Consider the following 20,520-nt stretch of genomic DNA (forward strand, 5'->3'; position numbering starts at 1 on the left):
AGATTTGCAAAGAACAAATCTCGAGTTGTAATCATAAGTTCTAGGATGGGATCAACTTTGTTTTCATATATTATAATTGATTTGATTATAGAATAATTGATTTTTAGTAAGTTTTAGATGAATTATTGGTTTCAAATTGATTTTCCATAAATATTTCAATTTGTTTATTAGTTTTAGAATGGTACAAATTTTGGATTTAATGTGGCATTCAGTTTGAGAGCATTGGTCCTGGATCTCCCCCATCATTTGTAATAGGACCTATTATTCTTCTGGTCAATAAAGCTGAAGGGGATGAGGAAGTTGTAATTGTTATTGATTCATTATTTGTAAAAGGCCTGTATGTTTATTATATAGAACTCTCAAGAGTGTAATTACAACATTTTGCAGGTAATAACTGTTAGGAGTAACATTGTGAGAGTGGTGCTTCTACAAGAACTGCCTCTCTTATCACATCTTGGTGTTAGGGCCCGACAGGTAAATCTTATGCTAAAAACCAAATAATTAAAAGAATAAATAAAAACGTGCATTGCAAGTGTGGATTCTTGAGAGAGCAAGCAAAGATTAAGCAACCATGGCCTAGTAAAGTTATTGAGTGAGCTTATAGTTGTCTTAATTCTTATTTATAAGAGTTTCCATTCAAGCTTCCCTGCAATCTTGTTGCTTTCCTAATAAACATGTTTGTTCATGTGCATTGCATGTATGGATTCTTTGGCTTATTTGTATTAAGTCATGATCTTCAAGTGTCAGATGATTAACATCTTGATGAACATTACAAAATACTATCAACTTGAGATCTCGATGATACATAAAGTCCTACGTCACATAAGTAGTGTCATGGTCTGCTTTGGATTTTGCCAACTTCAAAATTTCCCTCTCTTCTAAACTTGTTGATGAACTTATAAAAAAAAGTTCCTCAAAATTCAGAGAATAAGAGTATGCTACATACATTGAAGTCATTTTATCTATCTAGTTGTAAACAAAATCCTGAATTGGTCCTCATTGTTTCTCTAATGTGCTTAACTATGTGCATGCTTTCTACACTTTTTGCACTAGTTTTATTATAGGTTGCACTTTGATCATTTGCTCTTAAGAAGATAGAGTTACGGTGTGGAGTTTCTAACTATAAATGGTCAATGTTGATGGAGGTTTTGACTCAAATTCTCATTATTTTAGTAGGGAGTATAGCCACCATATTTAGAGGGTTGTTGATATTAAAAGAAATTGACCATGGAATGGAGAATGAAATGAATGCTTTCAAAGTTTTATCAGCTTTGTCAAAGTTCCACATGTCTTCTACCTGGTTTTCATCTATTTTGTTAAAGTTCTGCACTATTTCATTGCTCAAAATCACTAGAATGGGTTTCACTATCCTCTTTCAAACCATTAAGAGGAATGTTCTTATGGTATTGTATATATTTCACATGATTCTGTCCATACTGGCTTATCTCTTAAATTATAAGTTCCAATACTTCTCTTACTCTATTGTCTTTGAAAACATTAGAAACATGAAGCTACTTTCTATTTGTAACAACTATCCACACTTTGGCTGAACTTATGGCTAACACCAATAGGAATGTCTACTAGTCGATATCCTAACAATTATATATGGAGCTTGTAGATGGCTTATGAGGAAGTAATATTTACATTGGTTCAAGTTCTCAAGTATGTTTGGCTCCTCTTTGATAACTTTCTTTTTAATACTTTAATTAGGTACATCTTAATTTTTGCTAATTGATGCATCTTCTATGACATAGATCTATACAAAGTCTATCACATCACAAACTTCTATCAAATTACTTGCAAAAAATGCATCTAAGAGTCTTGGCTTCCTCCTCTAACATGGTGATTGCCCCCCTTAGACATTTAAGTTTGCTTTCGTATTATTTTTTTTTGCTTTAACTTCTTAAAGTAACACTATTCATAGGCTAAAATTTATCAACAAAAGGCTTTGGATATCAATGAGAGAGAACTAGGGCTCGATCATCCAAATACAATGAAAAGTTATGAGGATCTTGCAGTATTCTATTATAGGCTTCGACACACAGAGTTGGCTTTGAAGAAAGTTCTGGTCCTTATACATATAATAATTCCTTAGTTTGCACTAGGTCTTTATTTAGTTTGAACTAGGCACTTGAGAAAAATTAATTATGTACATATCATTGTATGCCTTTGTGTTACTTCTTTTCGCTTAATATTTTTCCATATTTGCTATTCTTAAATTTAGTATTTTATAGAAAGGAAATTTTCCACATACCATCAATAATGTGTCTGGATGGGTATTGGTGCTATGTTGCTTGGTTTGAGTTTGACACTTCATATTCCCATTATTACTATAAGTCTCATAATTCTGGTTTTCCATAGATTTTGATTTTATGTTTTCTAGTTCTGGTTCTGATCTGTTTAGATGATAGAAACTAAAGGGTATATTTTTGTTTTTCTATGTTTTGTTAAGGTGGTTCAAGAGGTACAAATAGGAATTCTAAAGATTGACATTGGCACCGGATTCAAGGTTTTCATATTTTATTGTTTGTATGTTTTCTTCATCCATGTGTTAGCTTTAGTGTTTGATGGTGCTAGTTTAATTAGAGATGGAGACACAAAGTATTGGTCTCTTCTTTATTTACGTGTTTCTCAAGGTTAAGCTTGGTTGGTATTAAGCGTTTTTGCTTTAGATTGTAAAGAAGTTAGTTTTCACATTTCAAAATCTTCCAAGTATCCATTTCACCATATTTGTTTCTATTCAAACATATTTGGGTTTGAAACAAAGGTATGTTGATTAACTTGTTTTCCCATTGTTTTTCATTTATCTCTGTTTAGTATAAATTAGATGTTATATTTGAAAAAAAACGATATGCTTGTGCATCGAGATGCATGCTAAATATTTATCTGTTTCAATGCTCTTATCTTTGTGCTTTGTATTGCATGTATTCTACAGAAAAAAGAAAACTCTAAATGCCATTTTCTATTCTATGACCTTTAAGGGACATTTTTTTTTTAGATGAAAGGTGCAAAAGGTGGCGTGGTTGTGATCATTTCTTGCCCTTTAAATTATTTCTTCCTTATTGCCCTTCTTTTGGTAGAACTTAGAGCTAGCCTAGAACTTCAAACTGGTTGCTTCAGTTTAAGACAGATTAAAGCTGCAACGGGGAACTTTGACCATGCAAATAAGATAGGTGAAGGAGGATTCGGCCCGGTTTATAAGGTAACTATAGACTTGTATTCTTTTTAATCTTTTTTTTTCTCAATTCTCAACACCTAAACCGTATCCCACTTGTGGATTGTTCCAACTTCCAACATTTGTTCTAACTTCCAACCTTTGTCATGAGTTTAATCCAAGCACAAGTACCCCAAGAAAAGGAATAAAAAAGAAAACAATCTGTCTTCTTTCTGCTTTATGTATTCCATATTCTTGTATGGAAGTTTGATTCCAAATTCTCCATTCTCTATCTTAGGGTGTACTGTCAGATGGTTCAGTAATTGCAGTCAAACAACTCTCTTCCAAGTTAAAGCAAGGGAACAACGAATTTGTAAATGAGATAGGCATGATATCTGCTTTACAACACCCGAATCTCCTCAAACTATTTGGATGTTGTATTGAAGGAAACCAGCTGTTGCTAATTTATGAGTATATGAAAAATAACAGTCTTGCACGCACACTATTTGGTAAACGCCTAACTGCCAAATTTTATAGCATGTTTATCTTTTGAGAATAAGTTGTTTGAAACTTTCAATATTAATATGCATTTGTTAAAACCAAGAACTTTTATCATAAAAATGATCAGAATTGGGCTCACATTTAGGTTGTGAAGAGAAAAAATAAACTTGGATTAGGCAACAAGGCGTATGATTTGCAAGGGGATTGTAAGGGGTTTAGCATATCTTCATGAAGAGTCGAGGTTGAAAATTATTCACAAAGACATAAGGCGACAAACGTGTTGCTTGATAGAGATCTCAATGCTAAGATATCTGATTTTGGCTTAGCTAAAATCGATGAAAAGGAAAACACTCATATCACCACCCGAATAGTTGGAACCATGTAAGTCAGTTTTTGGTTATCCACAATCCTAAGTTACTTAAACAGTTTTGGGGTGATTAAATTTTAGCTAATACTAGTTGTTAAATCAAGGCAAAAACTATCTTGCTATCCTCTAATTTACATAATGCATGGAGCCTGAAACAGTCTAATAGATAATGAATTTAATAGTAAAAAGTTTAATTAATTAGTGGAGCTTATAGATCCAATTAGGAAGATCTCCTCATTGCAACCTTTAGATTAACAATATATCTGTGTACCTAAATCAAATAAAAAGAAGTGAAGAAATATGAATCAGATGGTTTATATTTTCATTTTGGGAGAATGAAATGACCTCATTATTCATTAAGATGCATTTATAATGTTTATAATAGTATGAACAAGGGCTTAGACCCATAGCTAAGTCAGTTTGACACATTGCAAGGCCATGGGTTCAAGTCCAGCTTACCCATAAAAAAAGAAGATAATAATATAAACAAAATATTTGAATAAATTTAGGTTTGTTTGAAAAAAATGTTCCGGTATGCATCTGAAATAGAGTAAAACATTATATAATGTGGCAAGTTCTTATGTAATGTGTTGTCCTCTGTTACGTAGAGTTTAACAAACAAACAATATGTATCATAACTACAAATGGTAAAGAGTCTAAGTTATGTTGGACCGAGGTGGAGTAAACATGCATGATACATATTCTTTGTTTATTTATTGGTTCTGTTAACCTTTATTTATCTATTTGATCATTCAACAACCCCACACCCAAAATTCCATGTGGCCCACTCTTGAGCACTTAGGTAGAGCTACACGACAAAAATCAGCCTGATTTTGATATATGAAAAAATTAGGAATATCAGGAAACAATATGATATTGTTTTGTGTTGGGCAAGTCAGCCATTGAGGATGTACCATGATAGTCATGATGATGAACAAAGAAAAGAGGTAGAAGCTCCATATTGTCATTTTTGACCCTGAGAATTAGAGTGCCTAGTATGTAGTTGGTGGGGGTATGAGGAAGGAAATGAGCCTCCTTGAAGTTAAGACTTGGTGACTAAGATGGAGATATGCTTTTGAAAGGCTGTGTGACTGATGTTAGATCTTTTATGCTTAATGAATTATATGATGTTGGGCAATAAAAACCATGTTCTTCGGATGGAGTTACTTAAGTTGAGGATGTCAGATTGATAAATGGAAATACTAAGAAAGATATATTCAAAAAATAATATATTAGTGAAAAATAAATACTATTGAGACGGTTTGGTCATGTACAGGGGTGCAATTTGGTTCTGTTTGAGGCCAAATTGGAACCGAACTGACATAAGTCGTTTATGAAAGTAAATTAATTAGGTATGATATGCTTGTAGTTCATAACCTTGGTGAGGTTTGTTCTATGTTTGTAGGAGGGGTTGCACTTTGAAGGTTTTCTCATTTGAGATAGTTGTAGTTCATAACCTTGGTGAGGTGCTAAAGTCACTACAAACCTGGGCTCCAAACATTTGCCTACACTACAAAAAAAAAAAAAAAGTAGCTGAAGGATTTGGTGTGTGATTTCTTCATTGATTAATCATCCAAAACTATTTTATCGAACATTCCATTTCAAACTTTTTTTGGATCTGTTTTGTATCATGCTAGGCTTTCTCAGATAATTATGAGTCTCTGGCCCAATTGATTATTAGGAGCACTCATAGTTGACGTCCAACCCTTGCAAAACTATGTTAAAACTAGGAGGAAATTACCAAAATAGTAGAGAAAATTTGTGAAATTTCTGTTTCAGCGTACTATTCACTTTAATTCCTGTTTCAGCCTTTTTCATTATCTAATGCTCAGGTTTTTATTTAGTTCTTGACCTATTTCTATTATAATTCAATTTCTTGCTTTAAATTGGTCTAAATTGAATAACATCTCATTATGTATTATATAATTCTTAGGCCTAAAAGAATTAATGAGTTGGGATATTGATGCAGGTGGTTCCTGGTTGTGACATGGTTGGAATTATCGTTGGAAAAGGTGATACTATCACAAAATTTAATGTTGGCGACAAGGTCTATGGAAACATCTAAGATTTCATCGTTAAAAGAAAGTTAAAGCAGTTTGGGACGCTAGTAGAGTACATCGTCGTGGAGGAAAACTTGGTGGCACTGAAACCCGCAAACCTGTCATTCAATGAGGTCGTAAGTTTGCCACTAGCACTACAAACTGCCATTGAAGGCTTTGAGACTGCGTGTTTTGAAAAGGGCCAAACCATTTTTATCATGGGTGGAGCTGGTGGTGTTCGCATGTTGGTTTATTTCTAAGTAATTATGTGACTCAACTTCATTTGTTAGAGTTGAATTGCTTTTATTAGAGCTTATTTAGTAATGGAATTTCAATATATAATATGAATTTTGAGTTGTTTAATTTAATTTGGGGCTTGTTTTATGATTTTTCTTTTGTTTTTTATTTTTCTAATTTTTTATTTATTTATTATTATTTCGTTTATTGTGATTGGTGAATTAGAGGACCGTGCTATTATTTGTTATACCTCCAAATTTGACAGTCATACTCTAGTAATTTTTTTTTGTTTTTTTTTAAGCTCATTCTCCAATAATTTGATAGTCCCGGGCCGTCAAAAAAGAAATTCTACAAGAAAATATTTGACGGGCATATTTGGCGAAAGGGTCTGTCAAATTTCTCAAAATTTGACGGGCTAAGACCGTCAAATATGGGTTTTTTTAACATAGTGTTCGACAATTCTAAGCTGTCAAATTTGGGAACATTAAGAATTTTGATGGTCCTAGACCGTCAAAATTCAGTTTCTAAAAGTTGTGGGTCTTTGCCCGTCAAATTTTTCTGTCGAATTTTTCAGTTTTCATGTAGTGCATAGAATACCATCGATGTTCCTCTAGCATACAACCTTCAAGGTCCACGGACTCCCACTTATAATATAAAAAAATAAGAGCAGCATTACATATATATTTTCTTAAAACTTAACATCACATTAAACAGACAACTCAAGGTACATACCACACGATTAAACTTAACAACACATTAAACAGACAACTCAAGGTACATACCACACGATTAAACTCATATTAAACAGACAACTCAAGGTACATACCACATGATTACAATGGCGCTATACATGCCTTGAAGGAAATTTAGGAAAATGCCACATCTAGCTAGATAATCTTAGGATAATTTTTAAGTTTGTACTCTCAAGCATCAGCAGGATCCTTAGTAATAGTTTTGGTGGAGATAATATTAGTTTCATTTTGGTTATTTAACATGACCACAGGAATTGCACCTGTGTCATCCTTGTCAGTGTTAGTGGTCCAAATTGCGCATGCACTACCATAGATAACTACATTCCCGTCTCTCTGAAGCAGAAGGAAATACTTACCTTTGCTTCCTCCAGTGTTACTAGCCCACACGTCCTTGGCCTGCGAGTCATAGACCTCAAGATTCCCATTATTCGTCAGTTCACAACAGCACTTAACCGACACACCAGGCGTGTTCGAAGTCCAGACTGGTTGGTTGTTGTTGTAAAGCACAAGATTGCAATCGTATTGCATTATGAAGGAGTAACTACCATACTCAAGATGATCCCCAGAACATAGAGTGTCGCCGCTGTATAAAACATCACCAGCTTCACAGTGTTGGTTGAGAATGAGGAAGATGAAGATGAAGAGGAGGAGAGGAGCAGATGTGAGCATGGATTTGGGAAGATGAGAAGAAATAGCAAAGTTACTAGCCATGTTAATTTCTCTATGTTTATTGTTTATGTGCGAGTGTGGATTGGGGGAAGGTGGGTATTTATAGATAGGGAGAGGACTTTTCTAACCACACATCAATACATGAAAAAAGTTAAGGCGTGGTTGTTTGCCCACCTACTACGCCTTTTCTAACCACAGACTAATCTATCAGACAGAGACGCATGGATATTAAAAAACACATGTTTCTCAAGTGCATCTCACGTTTCCTAAGGCAGCAATTGGCACCCCAACTTTTACTTATTACACCCCAATTAAAAATAAAAAGGAGATATTTCCAGGTAGAGCTAATTGTTGCAGTTTTATTACAAAAACTCCCTTGGAGTTCTGACAACCTTACTTTATCAAGTTTGTTACTCCAGCATTCAACAAACCTTGTATTGGATGCTAACTATGCATCCATTTGTGTGGCATCCAAAACCATGATCTGATGCCATAGGTCATGAGGACAAAATTGGAATAATAATAAAAAAAAGCTAGTTTTCACTGTTGAATTTTATTTTTAAATTTGGAAGTTCGGTAGCCATCCTCCATTTTCAAGACATTGGATCAACCTAAAAAGGGAATTTCTTTTAGAATTTTTTTCCTTGTACTTTGATTTTTTTCGTGAAATATAGAAGGTTGTGGTGTTGAATTGCCAATTTGATTATCCATGTGGGCCCAATCACCCTTAGTAAGATTTGACATCTTACTAAGTTAATCATTCTAGCCTAATTCATAAAGTAAGGTTTGTTCAGTAACAAACTTGATAAAAAAAGAGAGTTTTTGTAATAAAATTGAAACCGATAGGTCTGTCGCTAAATCTCTCAATAAAAAAAAATGAATGGCTGAGAATAGGTCAAAGTTGGGGTTCCAATAGTAGCTCTCTCTCTTTCTTTAGACTTTTATTTTTTTATGTTTAGGATTTTATATGAGCCTAATCCTAATTGTAAATAACTACTGAAATTTTTTAAATTAATGAATGTTATTATAATGTTAAAGTGTGTTTGGTAACACTTCTGAAGTCTGAATGGAGGTGCTCCACCTTTAAAATTTAGACTTTAGAAGCTTTAATTCATTTGTTTTGGTTCAGATTTCAGACTGATAAATAAGTTAAGAAATTTGAGTGTAATAAGTAAAAGTTGGAGTGCGAGTAATTGCGATAAATAAGGATCCGGAGATCATGGGATTGTCCTAAGGAACTGATCACTAGGAAACCAAATTCATCCCTAATAAATAAGTACTGCTTAGTGCTCACCAGTAAACTTGTGAAATAAAAATTGCTTACAAAAAAGTCAATTTGAAATCTCTGGATCAACCAATCACACAAACCCATATGTATTAATGACATGCCCAATTTATAAAACAATCCTCCATCGGCTTAATGAAATCCTGGATAGACTTTTTTGAACAAGAAATCTTTCTGAATTTTTGTTGTTATATTCATTACACTAGTATGTTTAACGGAATCGTAGAGAGTCTCAAACCTCATCTAAACTAAGAAAAGTCCACATTTAGACCTTGAAAACAATCCAAGGTTTTTTTGGGTAGAATGGCAAAATGTAAGGCATTTAGGTTCTTTTATCTTAAGTATATTAGAGATGATGAAGGTCTCTTACATGAGCTAGTTGAAAACCATGGATTCAAAATAATTTATTATAGAGGTTGAAGAGTTAAAAAATGTCTGACTTTCAAAAAAAATTAAGGCATTTTTTTTTTTCATTTTATTAGATTTTAACTTGTTTCACAGGCAGGTCCAGATTATGGTATACTATACATGCAATTGTAAATAGCAAAATAAAAATATAAAAAAATTACAAACATAACCTTTATATAATTTTAGAGTATTTTCCTAAGAGTAGTTCTAAAGCACAGACTAAAAAAAATACATTCAGAAAGATATTCACAGACGTGGCAATGTGCATAGAACCATATATTATTTAGTAGTTCAATTTTATTTCTATATTTAGGAGTTTGGTGAATGTCCTTTTCCAATTTTATTATTTTGTATATTATCATTTTGTTTTATTGAAATTATTTTTATTGGGTCTATGTGGTGTCCCCCAAAACGTGAATACAAAGCCTCATGTCAAATCTCGAGACACTAGGTAGCCCATCAAAATTTTGGCATGATTTTCTCTGTTTATGTTAGCATTTCAAAGCACTCAACCTGTTTCACTTGATAAACAATATACATGACATCCTATATATATATATATATATATACAAAATAGAATAATAGCGAAAGTATATATACATCTAATAACGTACGAAAGATCAAAGTGCAAAAAAAGAAATCAATATACAGGATTATACAGAAACTCCTCACTCTAACAAAAGTCCTAACACTCCACTAAAATCTATAATACAACCTAGACTAATTGACGCCACTAAGGGGTATAACCCCAATACTTATTAGGATAACAGACTCTAGTTATCTATTTAACCCATCAGATGGTCCTCACTCGTTGGTTCTACACCCGTCTTGTTAACTACAGACTCTGAAACTAAAAAAATTGGAAGGAAATGATGAGTAACAATGGTTATATAGTAGGTAAACAAACAATTCCTACATGTAGACACCCCATTTTTGTATTTGCTAATTCGACAATTTGTCACCTGATTGCCATGAATTTCAAATGATGAGCTCAAAAAACTCGAAAACTTGTGAGTATTGTCCCTGATTCTTTTCGTTTTTAATTTTTCAACATCACTGACTCATTACGACTTGACATAGAAATTTACGTATGCTTAGGATAGATAACTCAGAGACCTCACTATACTAGGAAAATATGACCTTGAAACTTAAAAATAATCACGTTGGGACTAAAAAAAATCTCATGCCAAAATTCGTAAAAATCTACAAAAATCATCAAAATGACAAAAATACCCCTCATGAATTTTGGACCTCCGAAAAATCTCGAAAGTACTTCCATTGCACTCAAAATATGATTTTGAGTCTAATGAGACCCAAATCAACGAAAAAAGATAAATTTATAAGAAATCACAAAAATGACTAAAATGTCACTTAATATTCAATTTTGACCTAGAGACTTTGACTCTTAGGAAAACTTGATTAAAAATAAATCATCAACGGATTTACGTACATCAAAAATCTAAATTTTTTTCACATAAGATGAAAATAAATAAATAAATTTAATCGTAATTAAACAACCAAAATTCAAATTCAAATTCAAATTCGATTAACCAATCAAAATTCAAATTAAAAACCAATCAATCAAATTAAAATTAAAATTCAAACAACCAACAAATTGAAATCAAAATTAAAATCCAATCAACTAAGTAAATTGAAATTAAAATTTAAGCAAACAATCAAATTCCAATCGACCAATCAAATTAAATTCCAAATCCAATCAAATTGCAAATAAAATTCAATTGATTAATCAAATTAAAATTAAAATCCAAGACGACCAATCAAATTGAAATCGATCAATGAAGTTAAAATAAAATTCCAATAGCTCTATCAAATTCAAATTAAAATTGAATCAAAATTAAATATGAATTAAAATCAAATCGACCATTCAAAGTTGAAATCAAAATTAAAATCTATCATTGAAATTTAGATTAAAATCAAACGAGTAGCATAGGATCACTACTCCCATTCTTTTAAGAAGGAAGGAAAAGAAAAAACAAAAACAAAAACAAAAAAGCATAAAAAGAAGAAAGAAAAAGAAACAAAGAAAATAAAAACAAGTTTCTATAAAGAGAAACGTCACTGTCTATCGCTAGCCCTCCACGTCTTCTTCTCTTTTGGCTGCAGGACCTATTCCCTCTCTCCAACTGTCTCAGACCCCTTTCTTCTTCACGTCCCTCTGTTAGAGGTCTCTTCTCTGGACCTCTTCTTTTCTTTTGGATGCGCCACCGCCCCAACTCCCTCTCCCTATTGCAACAACGTCCCTGCCCATGTCTCTTCTCTAGACCTCTTCTTCTCTTTTGGCTGCTGCAACATCTTCTTCTCTCCGACATCTATCAATTTCTTAACTCCTCCTGTAGCAACGCTACTCTCTCCCCTACATCTTATTCCCCACATCTCTGCCCTCCTTTCTCTCTCACGTCCTCTTACTTTCTGCCTTCCTTTCTCACTCTTTGCCTTCCTCCCTCTCTCTATCCCTCTCTTTCTAGTACTTTTTCTCTCCACAGAAATAACAACAACCTCCCTCTCTTTAGTACTATTTTTCTCCATAGAAATAACAGCAACCTCCCTCTCTCTCACGTCCTCCACCCTCTCCGACCTCTTCTTTTAGGCTTCTTTGTCTCATTTTTTTTGCTGACATAGCAGTAGTAAGAAGTGAATAAGCAGGAGGAATGGTCTAAAGAAAAGAGCAACCATTATCAAAGTGCTCTTCATTTTCAACTTTCACTATAATCATTTTATCATAGCAAGTAATAACGATCACGTTTTCTCTTCTCTTCTCATATAGCTCGTAGCCACAATGACCTACACGATAACTACTCACAAGCATTTCGTTTTGCATTTGAAGAAGCCATAATAATTATCATTCTAGCATAGAGGTAAGTTTGATCGTGTTTGTTTAAATAAAAATTTTCTTTTTATTTATGCGCCTTCTCCTCATATTATGTTCTATTTTTTATTTATTTGTTTGTTTGATAGTAGCATTGATAGTTTTCTTTTTTTATCGGCATGTCGCTTGGGTTATGGGATTTGTTTTTGTTTTTTTATTTTTTCTCATTATATTTTTTAGTAGGGTAAGGGAAGTATTTATTTATCTATAGTTTTTGATAATTTTACGATCATTATGCTCAAATTGATTTCATATGACTTATGATAGTGATGGGAAAAATACATTTTTTATTCTTTTGATAGAAAGGGTTTGAAACAAAAATTTCTTTTTGGTAATAACTTCATAATTTCAGGCTTAAATTGATTTGTATAATGGGTTCGTGGTGGCTTGAATTTTGCAGTTAGGAATTTGTGGAGATTGGGGAATTGTTTCGTATAGTGATACGTAGTTTTTTTACTCGACAAATATGCATATTTGGGTGATGATTATGTTTGGAGAATTAAAGATTGTGTACATGTGCCTATTTTGTTGAATTGGAAATCGGATGAATATGGAGTTTTTCACACATGAAAATTGTACATCATTATTTTGTTAACTTCCAATTTTGTAATTCATTATGTCTTTATAATTTTCTAATGTGGAAAATCTCATTCATAAAGTTTCTATCTTGGAAATTCATATTTGGGGCACTCTAATGAAGAAATTTCATAATTTTCTATCATGGGAAAATTCATAAGCACTTTTCTATCTAAAAATTCCATGTTGGTTTGTAAAACCCCAAGTTTTTTATTCGTATATCAAAAATAAATAAATAGTGGAAGTTTGAGAAAATCTTAAAAATGAGACTTAGGGTAAAACTTTAAGATTTTGTTATGGTCATTTTTAATGAAATCTGACCTCACCATTAGATTCAAAATGGTCGAAAAACTTACTTTAACTTATAAGCATGCTCAAATACAATTTCGAAAAGAAAAATTACAAAATCCTTGATTTTTGAATCGGACCGAGTTAAAATAATATCTTTTTGCTAGAACTAGAATTTTTAAATTTTGATTACACCATTGGGTTCCTAATGAAAATCATATAAAATAGACTATTTACTTGTCATTTTTGAAGTCCAAAAAGATGAATTATCATCAAAAATGGAAACAATGTCAATTTTTGGGTCCCACAGGACCAAAAAAGTGAATTTTTATTAGAGACATGATTTATAAAATTTGACTACTCCAATAGATCTGAAACAAAAAATTATATAAAATAGAATATTCATTCATAACTTTTGGAGTCCAGTCGGTCAAGTTATCGTTAAACGAAATAATACAAAAAATATCGATTTCATCTTGCAACTTATATAAATAATTTTAAAATGAAATCACTATTCATCATCTCTTATATTCGTTCAAAACCAGTTGAAGGTTTTAAAATGAAAATTTGATTTTTTTTCCCAACTTTCAACCTTAAAATTGCTGCAAACGGGTCACCGTTGACTTTCAACGAAAAAGGGAAAAATATTCGCAACGTTGATCTCTACAAAACTCACTAAATTTCTTTTCTTTTTCTCTTCTCTTTCGTTCAATTTCGTCAAAAAGTAGTCGTTTGAGATATGAGGGTCTGAATTTTAAACCTGAAATTTAATCTATTTTGAGGCCAAATTGTCATCCGTCGTAAAAAGGAGAAAAAACGACGGCATTGAGATCTTCGAAACCATCAAGTTTGATTCAAAAATCAATTGCCTTGACACCCGATTCATCTCAATTTCAGCACGATCATTTCGATTTTTGTGCACACATTTCAATCCTATCGCATAGAGATTAATAAGGATTTCCAATTTCTATTGGTAACCGTAAATTGTAAAAATCACATTTAGGATTTTAACAAAAAATTTGTGAGGTGTCTCAAAAAATATAGAATTTTTTTGTTGTTTCAAATTCACACCCAGACCTTCATATTTAATGTGTTTAATTGTATTTCATGACAAATTATATGTGGATAGGACATTTCATCCGATTATTTCTGCTAGTTGGGTTCTATGCACTGTTCAAATCCCGCTTTGATATAAGTTTTATAAATTTTCAATTTAAATGATAAAAATAAATTTCAAAGTATGAAAAATGATGTAATGCTAAAAAATGAACATTGAGTTAATGAATATTGCAAAATGAATAATGTGTTTGAAAACGTAAAAAGTGCAAAAATCGAAAAAAATGAAAAAGGGGATGAAACGGTAATATGTAAGAATCATACTCGGGGGGTGATGTCTACATTTTATATTATAATATTATGTGTAGGTTAGTGAACGGATATCTAAAGATAATGATATTGGTTGCATGTTTATTTACTTTCTGTTGCGCAAGGTGCAGTTTATGTTTCTGTTCTGTTATTTATTTTAGGCCGCATAACCACAGTTGCATAGTAGGAAATTCTGTAATGTTAATTTCTTATTTATTTTAAAAGAAAATTGATATATATATATATATATATATTTTATATCTATTTTGTGAACTGTTAAAGAGCTTGTGAATACCTGAAGGAATAGTCTATCATATCATCCGGAGTGATATACAGTCCTGGGATGTACAATAAGGACAACCAAACTCATATGTGGTATGGAACGCATATGAGAGTGGAGTCACAACTGGAATTCGGGTTTATTCCTCTCTATCTTTACTAGTAAACTTATAATGCAATAAGGACAACCAAACTCATATGTGGTATGGAACGCATATGAAAGTGGAGTCACAACTGGAACTCGGGTTTATTCCTCTCTATCTTTACTAGTAAACTTATAATGCAAAAGTGATGTATACGAATAGAATTGTATATTTATGAATCACATACACGCCTGATAAGCATAGACAAAGATGATTAGTTAGTGACCACTAACAATGTATAGTAGTCGAACATTTTGATACATCGAAAAAAAACCCATTGCTTACGATCACATCAAACGGCCTACCTAAGTTGGATAAATAGTCAACCAAGTGTGATAAATATAGTGATCGACCACAAAATCAGGAACTAAAAATAGTAAAATATTGTAACATCACGTCCTAACTGAAAGCGATTCAGTCATGAATCCCAACTCTCTAATTCTATTACCTCACCATTGTGTATTATGTATCTGTTGCTTTATTTTGATATATAATATGAAATGCATGCTTAATATTTTTATTTGATCAATTAGATTTGTATAAAAAGAAAATGTTATAATAAGTACTACTGATTGATGTAAAGTGAGTTTTAAAATGTTTAGTTGCTCACTCCTGGCTATATGTACTAGTTAATCATAGTTTTTTCTATAAATTTTGCATATAATAAAATGATTCAATATGTTTATACTCGTTCGTATTATGAAAAATTATTAACAGAAATTATTTGCTTCCCTACTGGGTAACCATTGTTATTCACCCTTTTCTATCTATTTTTTTTAGTTTCAAAGCCTACAGTGATGAGGTAGGAATAGAACCAGTGAGTGGGGGCCATCTAGTGGGTCAGATAGATGACAATAGTCCGTTACCTGATGAGTACTGGGCTATACCCCTTAATGGTGTCAATTCGTCCAAGTAGTATTATGGATTTTGTATTAAGTATTAGAACTTTTGTTAGAGTGGGGAGTTTTGTATAGTCTTGTATTTTGTTTATCCTTCCACACTTTGATCTATCATACGTTATTAGATCTATATAGGCTTCCGCTAATATTATATTTTATATGTGTATATGTAAGATATAATGTATATTGTTTATCAAGTACAACAGGTATTTAGTGCTTTGGAATGCTAACATAAATAGAGGAGACCATGCAGAAATTTTGAGGCGCCATGTGCCTCGAGATCTGACATGGGATTTTGTGTTAGTATTTCGGAAAGTGCTATAGATGATATCAGAATATAACATTAGTCCATATGGGATACAGATCAGTTATGTTAGGAGTTGGCTGATACCACAAATATTAGAGCGATAATCATAGAGTATCACTAGGAATTCGTTATCCGAGTTCATTAGTAGTTCCGTATTGGAATTATGAGTTCTTCCGTGTCTAGAAGTCTATAGAGCTTAGTAAGTCTAGGATAGGATTCTAGGTTTTTTCTATTAGTAATGAAAATAGAGTCCATTACTAAGTTTCAAGCTACAGTCGCAATTCATAGTTACGAAAAAGTGGTTTTGACCTTATTTTGAAAAGTTCCTTGTTACAGACAAACACAAGCGAGAGGAGTGGACGAGTCAAAAGTAAAACGCAACAGAGACGAGACAGATTCTAGATTAGACCACTGACTCGATAGCACAGCTAATGTCATTCATGGGATAGATAACTAAATTTCATGTCAAATTCAGAGATAAAATATGAATAATAAAACCACCACCACCTCAAAGCCAAATGGAAGGAAAGCAATTGGTATCTAATAAGAGACAAACAATTACGAAACTAGCGAATTCATAGAAAAAATAATCATACATGAGAAATGAAATGATAGATATACCAACTCAATGGATGGAAGAATTTTATAAGAAATAACAACATATACTAGTAAATCAGTCGAAAGTAAAAGTTGTGGTATATTATGAATGTGGCAAATCGAGACATAAAGAAGAATAATGTTCGGGTCGACATCAACCGATTAAGGATGCATGGCTTGAAAAGATGCTGGACTAGCCAATTCAGGAAATAATAAGACCACCAAATTTTAATAAAATTGATAATTTACTTGTGCCACCTCGAATAGATAAGACTAGTGGCCAGAAACGAGAAATGGTACAAGACTTACCACAATTGTAAGGTGCACCACTAAATCCAAGAAATGAGGGAGTACATCCATAAGATGTTATCTATGAAATAATGGCCTCTGTAGATGACATCTTGATATATTTCAAGTCAACGAAGGACCACAAGAGACACCTTAGAATCACACTACAGTTGTTGCGAGAGCATAAGCTATACGCCAAGCTTAGCAAGTGTAAGTTATAGCTTCAGAAGATGAAAATTTTAAGACACGTAGTATCAAGTGAAGGGATAACAGTAGACCCTTTCAAAGATGAAGGTATACTATCATGAAAATAATCAAAGACAATAATAGATATCAAAACAAAATTCAGGATGACAAGATATTATAGAAGATTTATTAAGGGATTCTCCACTCTTACAGCACCCTTGACAAGTCTAACTCAGAAAAATGTCTAGTTTGAATAGGATGAGGAGTTGAAGACAAAATTGATGATCGATCCAATTCCAATATCTCCAATTTTAGAAGAGGGTTTGACTATCTTTATTGATGCATCTGAGATTGGTTTAGAAGTTGTATTGATGCAATTTGAGAAGGTAGTAGCATATACGTCTAGAAAACTGAAGAATCATGAGAAAAACTATCCTATTCATGATCTTGGGTTGGCTGTGATAGTGTTCGCACTACGCATTTGGAGACATTATTTATATGGAGAGAAGTTTGAAGTATTCTCCTATCATAAGAGCCTCAAATACCTATTTTTGCAGCAAGAATTAAATATGAGAAAACGACGTTGGATGGAATATCTCAAGGATTACGATTTACCCTTGAGTATTACTCGAAAAATGCAAGTGTAGTTGTCGATACATTGAGCCATCACAGAATGGTAGTTGCTTGACCAAGTCACAGATATAATGTTTGAGACTTCAAGGAAAACCTATAGACCGCACATATATCTGGTTACATTGAGGATCAAAAATGAGTTAATAAAATGAATTAGGAAAGCCTAGAAAGTAGATGAAGATGGGAAAGAATATGAGTTGAGAGCTAGGAATCTGACTGACCTAGATAGATAGAAAGGATCAAACGAGGTTCTCAGATTCAAAGGCAGGATGTGGATATCTCAGGACTCACAGTTGAGATTCGATATATTGGGTGAGGCTCACCGTTCTAGATATTCTATTCACCTAGTAGGTACGAAGATATATAGAAATCTGTGAAGAAATGTTTGGCTTCCTGATATGAAGAAAGTAATCATAGAATATGTAAGTAAATGCTTGACATGTCAATTGGTCAAGGCAGAACACCGCAACCCAATAGGTTTACTCCAGTCATTACCCGTAGCGGAATGAAAATGGGAGCATGTGACCATCACTATGTGAAAACTTTGAAAATTCAAGAAAAAAATTGTTGGGCTTGGCCCGATGAATTTTAGAAACAAAAATTTGATGCCCACGGCCTAAGAAATTTAGTTTAAATTGGCACAACTTTCTTCTCCTCTCTCTGGTTTCTCTGCATTTTTCTTCTCTCTCTTACTCACTCTCTCTTTTTAGATGTTCTACATTTTCCCCTCTCTCTCTCTAGCTCTTGAGAAGCTCTTGATTGTAAGAACATTTTCTGCATTTTTTTCCATCTTTCTCACTCTCTCTCTGATTTGTAAGAAGCTCTCCCGATTGTGAGAAACTCTCTCTCTGTTTGTCTTCTTCGGTCACACCTCTTTTTATATCCGATCAATCTCTCTATGTATTTGATTTCTATATCTCTCAACACTGAAAAATGATGGAGTGAAGATGATATCTAGGGTTAACTGGAGTCTTAAAGTGATTTCTCAAAATCAAATTTGTTGAACCAGTCCATCGTCCCTCAGAATCCCACCTCTTTCCAGCTCTTTCATTTGTCTTGATTAAGGTTCAATTTTTATTTTCATTTTTATGATGGTGATTTGTAGATCTGATCTTAAAAATAGGTTTTTAAAGATTGATTTGGTGTTTTAATTGCAGTATTGTTATTTTTTTATTGAATGTTTGTGTTTTGGATTCCAAATTGAATGTATAGTAGTAGTTTGGGGGGAAAATTCTAGTTATATTTGGTTCAAATTATGTAATTTTCTAGAAAATATTCTCGTGTTATTAGGTCTGAGTGCTATTATTATATCGAAAGATTTGAAATAAAATGATTCGTAGAGTGAAAGATATAGTTTTAGATATATTGGCTCAAACTTATGTTGATCAATGATCATCGTGAGTTTTTTGAAATTTGAAATCAAGAGCTCTAAGATCATTGCATATGTCAATTGCTAGATATGTCATTTATGGTATATAGATTGTTGTTTCTTTTCTTTTCCTTGGATTGCTCTGCATAAGCTGATCAGCTCAACCTCCTTGAGTCAAATATTTTAGCTATGCATGCGCACGTGTGTGTGTGTGTGTGTGGGTGATTTCTTTCTTATTCTTTAAGGTGGCCCATTTGGTATGCATAAATAAACTCAAGAGTGCTCTATTTCAGGAACTTCAGGTTTGGTGTCAGCTCTCAAATGGTCAGTGGGAGTTTGGAAAGATACAATCAACTTTTGAGGAGGACCTTCTAGTTTTGCTTTCAAATGGCTGTGTAAGTTACACTTCTCCAAACTCAAGAACTTAAGCTAGTGGAGTTTAAATTCACTTGTGTTGTGTTATTTCTTCAGGTTGTATCAATGCCTATAGGGAATCTCTTACCCGGAAACCCAAATAAACTTGAAAGTTTTGATGATCTTATACAAGTAAGAAATTTGAATGAGCCATCTGTTCTTCACAATCTCCAATACAGATATTTTCATGATAGGCCAACTCAAAATCAACTTATCTGTTTTTGACTTAGTTTAGTCATTTTCAGCTCTACGCATTGTAGTATGTCAATGTGATCCTAACTGTATGTGTGTTGCATTTCTGTTATTACTATTCATGTTAACATCACAATATTTGGGATAAGGCATTGACGGTCATGATGATTGTCCTTTCCTGGAAAACATCATCTTTGTTAAGTTTATATTTTCCCGACTCTTCATTTTTTTCTATAACTACCGAAAAGACTATACTCCTGATCCTTGTAAGTGTTCACATATGTGCTTGTATCTTGTCCCAATAGTGAGTTGAGATATCATGTTGAGTAGGTACAAAGCAGTTGGCATTAAGTTGGACTCTGGTGACCTTGCATATCTATCTACTGAGGCCCGAAAGTTCTTTTGCGTTATTGATAAGGAATTTGGAATGCCTAGTTTCAGAAAGATGACAATTACTGCTAGTAATGACCTCAATGAGGTAGCTTTGGATGCTTTGAACAAATAGGTAACCTTTCTGAATTGCCATCATTGATATACTTGAATATTTGAAATGCATTATTGAAAGCACCCTCGATCTGTGGGGTGTGCGGATCCGCTTTTGATTTTTGAAGTTTGGGAGTCGTCACCTAGTTATTACAGTCTAGGAATCGAGCATTGACTCTAAATAGATAAAAACAATTAATCT

At 32.9% G+C, this 20,520-nt stretch overlaps 1 protein-coding gene across 1 annotated transcript; it reads right to left on the minus strand.

The window, feature by feature from the left end:
• Positions 1-6,951: 6,951 nt before the first annotated feature.
• On the minus strand, positions 6,952-7,789 carry LOC147394110 (mannose-specific lectin 1-like). The gene has a single exon (XM_086453093.1). The coding sequence runs from the start codon at positions 7,759-7,761 to the stop codon at positions 7,222-7,224; it is 540 nt and encodes a 179-aa protein (XP_086309219.1). The 5' UTR covers positions 7,762-7,789; the 3' UTR covers positions 6,952-7,221.
• Positions 7,790-20,520: the final 12,731 nt, after the last annotated feature.

The sequence above is a fragment of the Akebia trifoliata genome, chromosome 9 (assembly GCF_017979445.1).
Source record: "Akebia trifoliata isolate Shusen 1 chromosome 9, ASM1797944v1, whole genome shotgun sequence".
Taxonomy (NCBI): Eukaryota; Viridiplantae; Streptophyta; class Magnoliopsida; order Ranunculales; family Lardizabalaceae; genus Akebia; species Akebia trifoliata.

What these genes read in the sequence shown, in the direction of transcription:
- LOC147394110 (XM_086453093.1), bottom strand. Translation starts at nt 7,761, where the DNA reads ATGGCTAGTAACTTTGCTATTTCTTCTCATCTTCCCAAATCCATGCTC.